Genomic DNA, 12,993 nt, shown 5'->3' on the forward strand with positions numbered 1-12,993 from the left:
TCCATGTGGCAGTTTTAGGAGGCAATTATATTTGCCATTAGCACAAGCCTCAGCCACAAATATTGGATGTATTTAGTTGTTGTAACTTAGTTCAGTCATAAATTAGTATTTACAAGTCACTATAATCAATTTTTATTTTTTAATGTGTATAAAAATTATTTTGGATCACTTGAGAGGTTTATGTACTCGTCCACCTAAATAAATATCAAAAATTCAAATATCATTTTAAATTATTAGCTGATAACAAATTCTTAAACAAATTTTAAATTTATAACAAATAAATTCTTGATATATATTTAAAAAAAGCTTTTAAGTATATTAATACAATAATATTTTTAATAAATTTTAATTATTGATTTTAATTATACATTATATATATCTTAATTATACATTATATATATTTTTTTATAATTAAAATCAATAGTTATACCAATATATTGATATACTTTAATTCTTCTATATCTCTAAACACTTTCATTAAGACTCTCCAGAAAGAAGGTTGAAATACCAATATATCGATATATTTTAAATTTTTTCTATAGTTAATTCTTGTATATCTCTAAACACATTCATTAGGACTCTCCTATCTACAAAAAAGGAAGAGACCTAGGGTGTGTTTGGGGATCACGTTGAGGAATAGAAAAGTACGTTTGAGCGTCTTGAACGTTCCAATATTATGTTTGACAATTTTTTGGAACCCTTAACCCAGAAGTGCTTTCACCTCTGAACGTACGTTCATGTGAAGCTACAAATTCAAGCTTCTGCGTTCACGTTAAGAAAATTAATTACCGTTGGAGGAATTAGGTAAGGAATTTATTCCATATCTACCAACTGTACCCTTCATTTCATCTATAAAAAGGATACACATAACCACATCATTTCACCATTAGTTCTCTGTGTGTTCTTCCTCATTTCACCATTACTTCTCTGTATGTTCTTCCTTATAGTTTTTTTTTAGATTTATTTTCATCGCTGCTAAGATAAAGATTTTAATTTTTTTTTATTATTTTTAATTCTTTCTTTCATATTTTGATTTTATATTTTTATTATATTTTTTATTTATATGATAAATATTTTTCATATTATTTTTTAGTATTCTGATGTTATTTTTTTAATTTTTTATTGTTATATTTTTATTGTTTTTTTTTATTTATATGACAACTATTGTTGATATAAATTTTTATTTTTATTAATTTTTATGATACTTTTATTATTTTTTATTTATATAAATGATACTAAATTAAAGAGTACTAATGACACTAAAATAAATTATAAAATATTTTTTTGTTTAATATTATAAAATGTATAGTACTCCCTTTTATATTTTTATTTCTTATTATTTTTTAGTTCATATGAATTTTTTTTATTATTTACTGTTCTTTATGTTTAATATGTAAAGTGTCTTTTTATTTTTATTTGACTTTGTTCTTTTTTATTTTTTACTTATTTTTTATCATTGACTTTTTTTTTATATTTTTTTTCAGTGTTCTAATCCCTCAGTCCTCAGGTATGTTATTACTTTTTTTTATGGTATTCTTATTATTTCTTATTTATATGAATTCTTTTTTTTCTCTCTTTTATGCACTGTGTTTATATCTTATGCGAAGTTTATTTTATTTTTTATTTGATATAGTTCATATAAATTTTTTTTATCTTTTATTATATTTTTTTATTCATATGATATATATTGTTGGTGTTATAAAATTTTTATTATTTTTTATTTACGTGGGTTCTCATTTTATATTTTATTATACTTTATTTTTGTTTCGGTTGAAATTTTTTATTTTTTTTCGACTATGTAAAATTTATAATTATAATTCTCATATATTATATTTTATTGTAACTTTTTTTATAATATAGATTAATTGATCTCATTAAAAAAGATAAATTAAAAAAAATTATTCATAAGTATTAATAAAATTATGAATGTTGGATGCCCAAAAAAGTCTTATAAAAATAAAATTATTGAGAGTACGGTATAAAAATAATATTAAATTAACATTCTCACGTTATTACCTGAAATTTAAAAAATAAGTTAACATATTTGACTAAATATTCTTATATATATATATATATCTAAAATTTATATTTTTTCTAATAGAACAATGAGTAACAATGAATCTCTAAAGACAAAAGCAGCATGGGACATAGAGACTACTAAACAATTTATCCAAGCATGTTTAGATCAAGTTGCTAAACAGCAACGTAATGGAACCACTCTTACAAAAAAAAGGTTGGAAGGATGCTTTGTCTCAATTTAATGAAAAAACTGGAAAATAATATGAAGATTCAATTAAAAAATAAGTGGGACAATCTTAAGAAGGAATGGTCAGCATGGTACAAGTTTTTTGGCAAAGAAACGGGTTTAGGATGGGATTATATTAAACATACCGTTGATGCACCAAATGAATGGTGGGAGAGAAAACAATTGGTACGTAGTAACTTATTATTAAAGCAAAAAATTTAACTTTAATTTTGGTAACAAGTCTTGTGTTGATTAGTTGTACACATGCAGGAAAATCTCTTATATGAAAAATTCAGAAATAAAGGACTTCCTTTTAAAGATGAGTTAACTATATTATTTAAAGATGTTATGGTCGATGGCAAATTTGCTTGGGCTCCCTCATCTGGGAATGTTACCTAGTGGCATAGAAGAATATGGTGATTGATATCGACCATACTTTGAGGAAGGTCATGTTGATATAGAAGAAGGTTCCGGAGATAGTGAAGAAGGTATAAGTGCTAGTGTGGGAGTTAATTCTGAATTTCAACACATAAATCTTAGCTCATCTCAAGAAAATAATAGTCAAAAGAGTACGGGAAAAAGAAAGAGAGATGTGGTTTGTGAAACAACAAAACAGAAAAAAAATTTTAAAGTCCCTGCCTCAAAGCAAATTGCGGATGCAATAAGTAGAATTGCCTCTGCATCTGAATCACGCTCAACTATTGTATCCACATTTCTAATACCCGGTGCATCTATTGGGAAAGTAATGGCTGAGATTCAAAAGATGGAAATGATCACTAGTGATCCCGATTTTTATAGTCATTGTTGTCAACTAATGATGTTTAAGCCTGCTAGAGAAATGTTTGTATCCTTAAAAGGATATGAGCCAAGATTGTTGGATTGGCTCAAACATGCAGCATATAATTCACTACCATTCATGGAAAATTAATATTTTTTTTTTGTGATTTTTATGCAAAACTAGTTAAGTTATTATTGTACTCCATTTTAATTTGTCCATGAATTTTTTGTTATGCTAGGATAAGACAATAAAAAAATTTGTGTGTTGCTTATTTAGTTATTTATCATTTTATATAATATTTGTGGTACTTAATTATTGTTCTTATTATATATAATTTATTTCTTAGCTTGGTATTGATAAGAATTTATTTATATTCTTATGTAGGACTTATTTTTTGTTAATTAATTTGGAATGAACATGGAGTATTTATTTGAAGAGTATGAAAAGGAACAACATGAAGAATCAAAATTACTTTCCATTATAGAAGAAGAAATAGATGAAATTGAAAATATTTCTGCATTAATTGGTCAATATGCAGTCAATTATCTGTGCAAAAAACCATGCAGAACTAGTGAACAAACAGGTTATTTATGGGTACAAGAAATTTTATGTGGTCATGGCATTCGTTGTTATGAAATGTTTCGGATGGAAAAACATGTTTTTTTTCAATTTTGTGATGAACTAGTTGAACATGGATTAAAATCTACAAGACAAATGGGAGTTCAAAATCTACAAGACAAATGGGAGTTCAGGAAATGGTTGCAATGTTCTTAAATACGGTTGGTCATGAAGTGGGTAATAGGATGATACAAGAAAGGTTTCAACATTCTGGAGAGACAGTAAGTAGACATTTTCATGAGGTTACAACTCCTACCATGAATTTTCCGCATCCTCCTCCAGGTTAATTTTTATCATTTTCTTACAAATAAACTATATTTACTTGGTTATCATGTAATTATTTTTTTTCTTCATTAGGTAAATATTATTTGGTAGATGCCGGTTATCCAACACCGAAAGGATATATTGGTCCATATAAATGTGAGCGCTATCATCTTGCAGATTTTAGGCGTTCTTCTGGATTCACAAATCATAATGAAGTATTTAATTATTATCACTCAAGCTTAAGATGCACAATAGAAAGGACTTTTGGAGTGTGGAAAAATAGATTTGCTATCTTGCGACACATGCCCAAGTTCAAAATTGAAACTCAAGTGCAGATAGTGTGTGCAACAATGGCTATTCATAATTTTATTAGAAGACATTCTGAAACAGATACTGAGTTTAATCAATATGAACATGCAAACATTCTTGATGGAGAAGATAATAGTTATGTTGGTGAAAGCTCAGATCAAACTCTAACCATTAGCTCTTCTGCAGAAATGGACCGTGTTCGAGATTCGATTAGGGATCAAATTATTAATCACATGCAGTAGAAATAATAGTGTTCTTATGTAATAATTTTATATAAGATATTATTTTTTATGTATTTCATTAGTGTTTTATATTTTAATTTAATATTTATTAGTATTTTTATGTATTAAAATATATTTTGCCAATTTTTATATGTTACTTTAATTTAGTAAGTAAATATTAACTTTATTATAAAATGAATTAATAAGATTTATTCAAATATCTAAAGTAAAATAATAGAATAATATAAAAAATTATTTTAATTGATGTCTCTTTTAGTAATTTTTCATCTAAAAGTAATTTTGAGTAGTATAATCCAAACAACATTTACTTTACTATAATCCATTTTGACATAAATATTGCCAAACATAAATCACCTTAACACAAATTTACTTTTCATCAAAATCAAATTTGCAAAATCAATTCTATACAAACTCCCCAAACACACACCTAGTGTTACTTGGAAGTACAAACTCCCCAAACACACACCTAGTGTTACTTGGAAGGTTGAGGTGCCGTGAGGCGTCAGCCTTGCATCGTAGCAATGGCCTCCCCTTCCCCACACTTGCTATTCCTCTTCTTCTTTCTCTTTTTTCTCCTATGTGGTCTGTTTAAAAAATAAAAAATAATTTTTGATCTTGAGATATTTTAATTAAAATTTAAGATATTTGATATTGTTAGTCTAAAAAATGGCTTTCTAAAAGTAGCTTCCATTTTGGTCACAAAAAGTAGAGCATCAGTTATAAGAAGATAACTTGCCAATTTATAATAGTTTATTTAAGAACTTATGACGACTGGTAATTGATGCAATAAATATAAAATAAAGGATAATTTCTTAGGTGCTTCAAATGCCGGTAGTGGCCATGGTGGCGGCTATACGGTCAATGATATAGACACGAAGCCGAAGTCCCACCTGTATTTCGAACTATCTTCCACATTCGCTGTACATTCGTCAATGACTCTATTCAACCCGCACTCACTATTGCAGTAATCTTTTAGAAACGATTAACTCATGCAACCATCAGATCATCCCAACAGGGGAATGTTCGGCACATGATATTGATACCCATAGCATAAGTAAATAAAAACTAACGCATCCAAGAATCCGAATTCCGATATGAATTTAATGTAGTAATGGACTCTCCATAGCTTTGGTTTATTTAAGATAATAGCACTTAAAGTCATAAATTCCATAATCCCACATTACAAATTATAAGAAAGCACAACATAAAAAACACCAATCACATATATGTATGACTCGCAACGAGCCAGAAAAGACAAACTCAAGATTCCAGAAGCTCAGAAACCATGAATTTTGATATGCTCCTTCTTCACGATACCAGCCTGTCCACGTCCACAAGGGGAGCACAAAAGAAAGGATTTAATCAGGTGAAAAATTAAAAACAAAAAAAATTCCCAGTAATTCATTGGCCACGTTTTCAATGGAACACACATAAATTAATGTTCACTCACAAGTATCTTCCACCTTACCTTCTACTACGAGTCTATGATAAATATGCAACCATTCAGAACATCACATTATAACCACATAATCAAATAAATTCTGTAGGGATTTGGAAAACAGTTCCAGTGCAAAGCAAAATCAAAAGAAAATAAATTCAAAAGAATTACCAAAAGCAAAAACAACAAATCCATTATCACACAAACATGCATACAAAAAAAAGCAATTAAGCATAAACAGAAAGAGAAGGATAACAAACCCGACAAAACCATGGGGCTCATAATAGATTACTAAAAAACAGTTCAGAAGAACACTTACACAAACTAATTTGGACTACAGACTAACTGCATAACACCAAAGATGGGAGTTATAGTTACCTGAACTAGGAAGGTAGACACATTCTTCCTCTGATCACCTTGAAGTTGAATAACCTATTCACGGACGAAAATGTTATTTGAAGCAAGGACTATATCATCATCCAACAAGTAACAAGTGAGTATCACACGTACCTGCCCTAATTCTGGGTCCTGAACAACTGTACCATTGCAACAGAACTCCTTCTTAAGGTCTTTAAGTATCTTGTTGTAGCTGAATTCTTTCTTCAATCCCTGGACAGTTGTCAAGCTTTTCCTACCATTCCGCTGCTGTATGCGAATATGCACATACTCTTTTGACCCAGCACCCGAGTCCTCAGCATTTGCCTCAGCAAAAGGATCTACAAAGTATCATCACACAACCCCAACAAGGGTTCATATATTATTTACACAATCAGTCACAATACAAATCGTAACCATGTATTCCACACCAAAATACATCCCAAGTTATTCATCAGCATCAAAATTTTTCCAACAAACCAAAACACAAATAATAATAATAATAACCAATCCACATACAACACTTGTACAGAAGTTGCAAGGTAGAACGTACCGAAGGTAGTAGGAATCTGAGCGTCTAATTCAGACATGAACCTTAACTCTCTCTCAGAAACAAAGGTCCTACCAACAGATTGTTGAAACCTGGAATCAAAATCAACATGTTAGTTCTATTACTACAACAAAAAGCTCAGCAACAACACAACACAACATCATCAAAAATTAAAAATCACTTTTTACTAATCCTCCACAGGTATACATCAAAATCGAAGTTTAGTAATAAACCACCCAGATGATAAAATCATTCCAAATCAGCAGTAACGAGACTTACCCAAAGTTTGAAACCGAAAATTACCAAGGAGAAAGTAACGGGACCTTAAGAAACACAAAGGGAGCTATTTTCTTAAGCCTATAAGAAGGTACAGAAGATATTAACCACGAGAAGGCCAATAATTGTAAGATAGCATATGAATCGCAAGCTAGATCTGAATTACAAAACTTGATCATGCAAACTGTTTCTACATGGAGAATCCGATTGAAATCAAACAAAACCCCCAAAATTTATAGAGAAAATATATTGAATTTTAGCTTCGATTAAGAAAGAACTTAGGGAGAAATTAATTGAAACAAAATTAGATCTTAAAACAATAAAAAGGGGATAACATAAAGGGAAAACAATTAGATGTTACCTGCTCCTAGTTAGGGTTTCGATATGGCAAGAACGAGGGTGAAAGAACCGAATCGGATTGAAACCCTAAATTGGATAAGGCAGAACCTTTCTCTCTCTGTGACGACCGCAGTGTTTCGAAGGAGAGAAAGTGAGAACGAGATTTCATGAAAGAAAGAAAATATAGAAAAACGTGAGCTGTGAGGTTAAGTTGAGCATCACGTGTGAAGTTATACTTCTACTCTCGGAAGTGGCTAATGCAAATCACGCGCTTGGGTGAGTACACGTGTATAAATATCTCGGCGAGTTAGTTAGCTGAGTGGTTGAGAAAGAGTGGGGATAGAAAGATAGAGATTTGGTAGAAGGATAAAGATGTCAATTCACATAAAGCAAATTACTATCATACTAGAAATAATGGTGGGGCATGCTTGCTATTAAGAAAATTAAAAAGATAAATTTTAAATTCGAAATAGTAAATGACTAAATTATACTTAAAAACCCTCCAAATTTTGACCAAGTCATACATACATATTTGTATGTTTTGGGCCAACGTACGTTTTAGCGGCCCAAGGAGTTATGGTACCTGGAAGCCAGGTCCAGGTTCAAATGTTCAATGAAGGCATTGCAAGGCCTGCTCTAATGGTAACTATGTAAGTCTTCTTAGCTAGATCAAAAATATGTCTTCTTAGAAAAATGCATTAGATTTTCGGTACCCACTCTCAGGTAGGGCTGGCAACACATATATGGTGCAGGTAGGTAGAGAGCCGTACAATAGGATAAGATACGGATGTAGAATATATCTTATTTTATTCTATTCGTATTTTTAATAAATTATATAATATATCTGTAAAACTTATATATGTAATAAAAAAAAGTAAATGTTAAGACTATAATTTATTTCTTATAAAAATTTAAAATAATTACTAAATAGTTTAATTTACTAATTTAGTTCATTTGAAAGAGGTTATTTATGTTTTTAATTTTTTAATTTATTTATAAATTATAATAGTGTTAAAATTATATATAATAAAAGTGTTGTATTTAATTTTTAAATAGAAAATTTTATTATTAAACTGCAAATGAAGATGATGATGCATCTCTTAAATTGAAAAAGAGTAATATTGCAAGAATTTTGGAGTTAGAAGAAATGTGACAAGATATTTATCTGTGTTTATATTATTTTTATTTTACTAAGAATTTAATGATTATGATATTTGCACTTTTATGGAGAGAAGCTCTAGAAGTGCATGGTCTGCGCATAAGTCGTAGCAAAACGGAATATATAGAATGTAAGTTCAGTCTGAGAAGGGAAAATCCTAATATAGAGGTGAAGATTAGAGAAAACATCCTGCAAAAAGTTAAAAGTTTTAAGTATCTTGGGTGCATCATACAGGATAATGGAGAGATTGAACATGATGTAAATCATAGGATCCAAGCAGCTTGGTCAAAATGGCGGAGTGCATCTGGTTTTATATGCAACAAAAAAGTGCCTTTAAAACTTAAAGGTAAATTCTATCGCACCGCTATAAGACCGGCTATGCTTTATGGTACAGAGTGTTGGGCAACTAAAGGGGAGCACGAACAGAAGCTGAGTGTGGCAGAGATGAAGATGTTGAGATGGATGAGTTGTCATACGCGATTGGATAAAATAAGGAACGAAGATATAAAGGAGAGAGTTGGAGTAGCACCCATTGTGAAAAAAAATGGTTGAATCGCGTCTCAGGTGGTTTGGACATGTGAGAAGAATAGCGATAGAACATCCAATCAGGAGGGTGGATGAGATGGAAGATGGACAAGGGGCGAAAGACAGAGGCAGACCTAAGAAGACCATCCATGAGGTGGTCAAACGAGATCTACATGTAAACGGTCTCTCTGTAGATATGATACATGACAGAGCACAATGGCGTCGTTTGATTCATGTAGCCGACCCCACTTAATGGGACAAGACTTTCTTGTTGTTGTTGTTGGATATGAATTGTGAACTTATGACTAAATGTTGCTAGTGATGGAGATTATCATTGTAATGATAATTGAGAATTTTTTTTTCAAATTTTTCTGATTTTTTTTAGTTTTTTAAAAAAATTGTAGATATCCGCAGAGATCCCGATTCACTGCAAATACGGGGTTTCTGTTACCCGTCGTGGGGATGGGCCGAGGATGGGATGGATTATGGGTGGCAGAGACTGGGGGGGGGGAGGGAGTGGCGGTGGACATGTCCCCGCCCCATGAGGACCCGTTGTCATCTCTATGCACAACAACTTCCCAATTCATCAGATTAAAGAGTTCCGATGAGATTTCTAGTTTTTCTTCTTGGATATAACCTTTAGAGTAGCTTAAAACTCCACTTCAATATCAATTTTTCTAAAACTCAATTCCCAAGCTGTTTGAAATGCCATGGAAAAGTCTCCAAAGTTTTGTTTGGAATGCAGTGCACAGAACTACGTTTGCCATGAATCCAGCAATCCAATGCCCATCTTCACTATGAAGAATTCTTCCGCATCTAGACTTTCATGGATTTTCCTCTGAAACTCCATATGTGTTTACTTTAATCCACCCTATTGGAAGATTTTTCCACGCTATCTGTAGTTCATGCCTTCTTCTTCCTGATTTTAATAGAGTTGATTTTGAGAAAGCAATAACTATTTCACTAGAAAATTTCTGAACAACACTGCTAGCGTTTGGAGGTCCTTGATAGAGAAGGTTGAAAATCTTCTTATTTTTCCATTTCCAGAGCCACTAGCAGGCTACAAAGAAGGTGTCGATTCAGGAAATTTGGGGGGTTGTTGCCCAGCTCTGATATGAAGTTCCATCTCGTCCAAGTATCGAAGGGAGCTTTGAAAAAATTATCAAACTTGTGAGGTTTGCAGAAGTAAGACCCACATTCTGAATGCCAAAGGACAGTCTTGCTAAACGTGCAAGATCGATTCCACCATACCCCTGCATTGGTGACAATCCGAAAAAGTGTTCATCAACCTGTTTCTTTTCTCCACCGTAGTTAAACTTTTGTGGGTTGTCAGTCACATAAAATTCTTTATTCTTTAGGACTTACCATTTCCATATCAAATTCAAAGTTTGATCTGTTGGGTCCTCTTCATTTGTTAGGAACCGTTATGCACTTTCTATTGAAAAGGATCTATCGTTGGTGAAATTCCAAAGGATATTATCCCTTCCAAGCTCTTGTGTAGACTGGTGTAAAGATCTAATCTTGTTGATCACATAATCTGGTAAGTAGTTTTAGAATAGCTGGATATTCCATTCAGCTTGATTATTAACACATTCAGCTACTTTAAGATTCATCAAATGGGTATTGATATTGGTTAGGGCTTTTTCTTATAATGCATGTTCTTCTTTCACCAAATAGTCTTGCCGAATATTGATAGAGCTCCCATCACCCAAAAAGAAGGTAATATTTTTCACTATTTTGCTCTAGAATTTTTTCAAGATTTTTCATAATTCTAAATTACCGTTTCGAGTTTGGAGATTTTGTAGCAAATTGTGTCCCTTTTCATATTTAGCAAGCAAAACTTTGACCTATAGAATGTTTTAATCTGTAAGAATTCTCCAAAGAATTTTTATCATAAAAGTCTCATTCACTGTGTTGAGTTTCTTAAAACCCATTCCCTCCATCGCCTTTGGTTTGCATATCAAGTCCCAATTAATAGTATGCAATCTCTTGGTTCTATTTTCATCCCCTCAGATAAAATTTTTTTGACATTTTTTCACTTCTGCATAGATTCCTTTGGTAATCATGATGTGCATCATATCAAAATTTGGAAAGGCACTGAGGACAGATTGAGCTAGCGTGACCCTACCCGCCATGGAGAGACAATTGGATTTTCATCCTCCTATCTTTTCTTTAATTCTTTCTATTATATGCTTGAAATTTTCCTTTTTCTTCTTGTCATTTGTCAACATATTCCCCAAATATTTACCAAGGTTGTTGACTTCTTGATATCCACTTTTATTGATAATATTCTCTCTGGTTCTTTTGTCTATACTTTTAGAGTAAAGTATAATAGTTTTTGCAGAGTTTATTCTTAGCCCTGATGCTTTGCAGAAATAGTCTAAAATTTGATTCACTTTCATAAGTTGCTCCTCTGAGGCTTCTAAAGAAACAAATAAGTCGTCTATAAACAGAAAATGAGAGATAAGGGGACTGTCCTTCCTTGTTCTTATTGGCTTCCATCTTTCTCTGACCACTTCTTCTTTAATCAACTGGGAGAGGTTGTTAATAAGAATCACAAATAGGTAGGGAGACAAAGAATCTCCCTGTCTTATTCCCCGAGTTGGGTGGAATTTTTGTGTCTTACACCCATTCTATAGAATTTGGTAGGAAACTAAGCTAATGTAGCTAAAAATAATCTTAACCACATGTTCTAGGGTTCCAAATTCCTCCAAACACAACTTTAAAAAATTCCAATTAAGTCTATCGTAAGTCTTTTCAAAATCAATAATTATAGCCATGATTTTTTTTCTACCTTTCATTTTCTTCATGTCAAGAGTTAATTTCTTTGTGATAATAATGTTATCATGAATGACTCTTCCCGGGATGAAACTATATTGATTAGGGGCTATATGATTCTCCAATAAAAATTTAATTTCATTCACTAAAATTTTAGTGAGACATTTGTAAGTCACATTGCATAAGGTGATTGGTTTAAACTGAGAAATAAATTTATCTTTTTTATATTTTGAGGTTCCTCCCAAAGGTTGACGATAAAGCTGCAAAAGGAATTTTCAATTGTGCTCCGGTTTTTCTTATAGAAAAGCGCTGGAAATCCATTATCTCCAAGTGCCTTAAGGGAGCCTATCCCAAAAATGGCTTTTTCAATGTCCTGGCTGTTTGGCCTCCTGGCTAAAAGGCTACTGGTCCCTGCCTCAATGCAAGGATAGGAGTATCTTGTGTGTAGATTGGGTCTGTTAGGGTTGTCTTTCTCATATAGCTTTTTGAAGAACTCTATGGCCATATTCCTCAATTCATCACTATTTTCACACCACAATCCATCCAGCTTCATGAGCTTTATTACCTTGTTCTTACGTCGATTAATGGTTATCTTTGTATGATAAAACCTTGTATTCCTATCCCTTTCAATAATCTATTGTTGTCCAGACTTTTGGAGCCAGAAGATTTTCTCTTGGTCAAGGATCATCTCTAGTTCCATAGTGAGATTTCCTTCAAGTTCTTCTAGGAACAGATTTGAACCATAACTCAAGGACCTCTAGATACCATTCAGCCGATTCAAGATCCTCCACTTCTTTTTGAAAACGTTACCAAAGACCTCCAAATTTCATTTTTTTAGGTATTTTGTTAACTTCTCCAGAGAAATAGGAAAAGATTCTCTTTTTTGCCAAGAATCTCTCACAAACTCAAGAAAATCAGGATATGTGAGCCACATAGCTTCAAAACAAAAAGATCTTGGCTCCTGGTCCTCTCTGTTTGGATTCATCCAAACCAAAAGAGGGTGGTGGTTAGAGAACGCTCTTGGAAGAACCTCTATTCTTGCATTCCCAAATTCCTTTCTCCATGCTGCATTTGCAAGACCCCTGTACCCGATCTAG

The 12,993-nt window shown here is 32.0% G+C and overlaps 1 protein-coding gene across 2 annotated transcripts; it reads right to left on the minus strand.

Moving 5' to 3' along the window:
* Window positions 1-5,551: 5,551 nt before the first annotated feature.
* Window positions 5,552-7,750, minus strand: LOC112771132 (protein translation factor SUI1 homolog 1). Of its 2 annotated transcripts, XM_025815763.3 has the most exons (6): window positions 7,457-7,642; window positions 7,099-7,176; window positions 6,823-6,911; window positions 6,405-6,610; window positions 6,273-6,326; window positions 5,552-5,777 (listed from the first exon to the last, which is right to left on the minus strand). In XM_025815763.3, the coding sequence occupies exons 3-6, from the start codon at window positions 6,857-6,859 to the stop codon at window positions 5,733-5,735; spliced, it is 342 nt and encodes a 113-aa protein (XP_025671548.1). In that variant the 5' UTR covers window positions 6,860-6,911; window positions 7,099-7,176; window positions 7,457-7,642; the 3' UTR covers window positions 5,552-5,732. The 2 variants fall into 2 exon arrangements, with proteins under 2 accessions (XP_025671548.1, XP_025671547.1); XM_025815762.3 differs by lacking the exon at window positions 7,099-7,176 and having other exon boundaries at window positions 7,457-7,750.
* Between the last annotated feature and the right edge of the window lie 5,243 nt (window positions 7,751-12,993).

The sequence above is a fragment of the Arachis hypogaea genome, chromosome 18 (assembly GCF_003086295.3).
Source record: "Arachis hypogaea cultivar Tifrunner chromosome 18, arahy.Tifrunner.gnm2.J5K5, whole genome shotgun sequence".
In the NCBI taxonomy this organism is placed as follows: domain Eukaryota; kingdom Viridiplantae; phylum Streptophyta; class Magnoliopsida; order Fabales; family Fabaceae; genus Arachis; species Arachis hypogaea.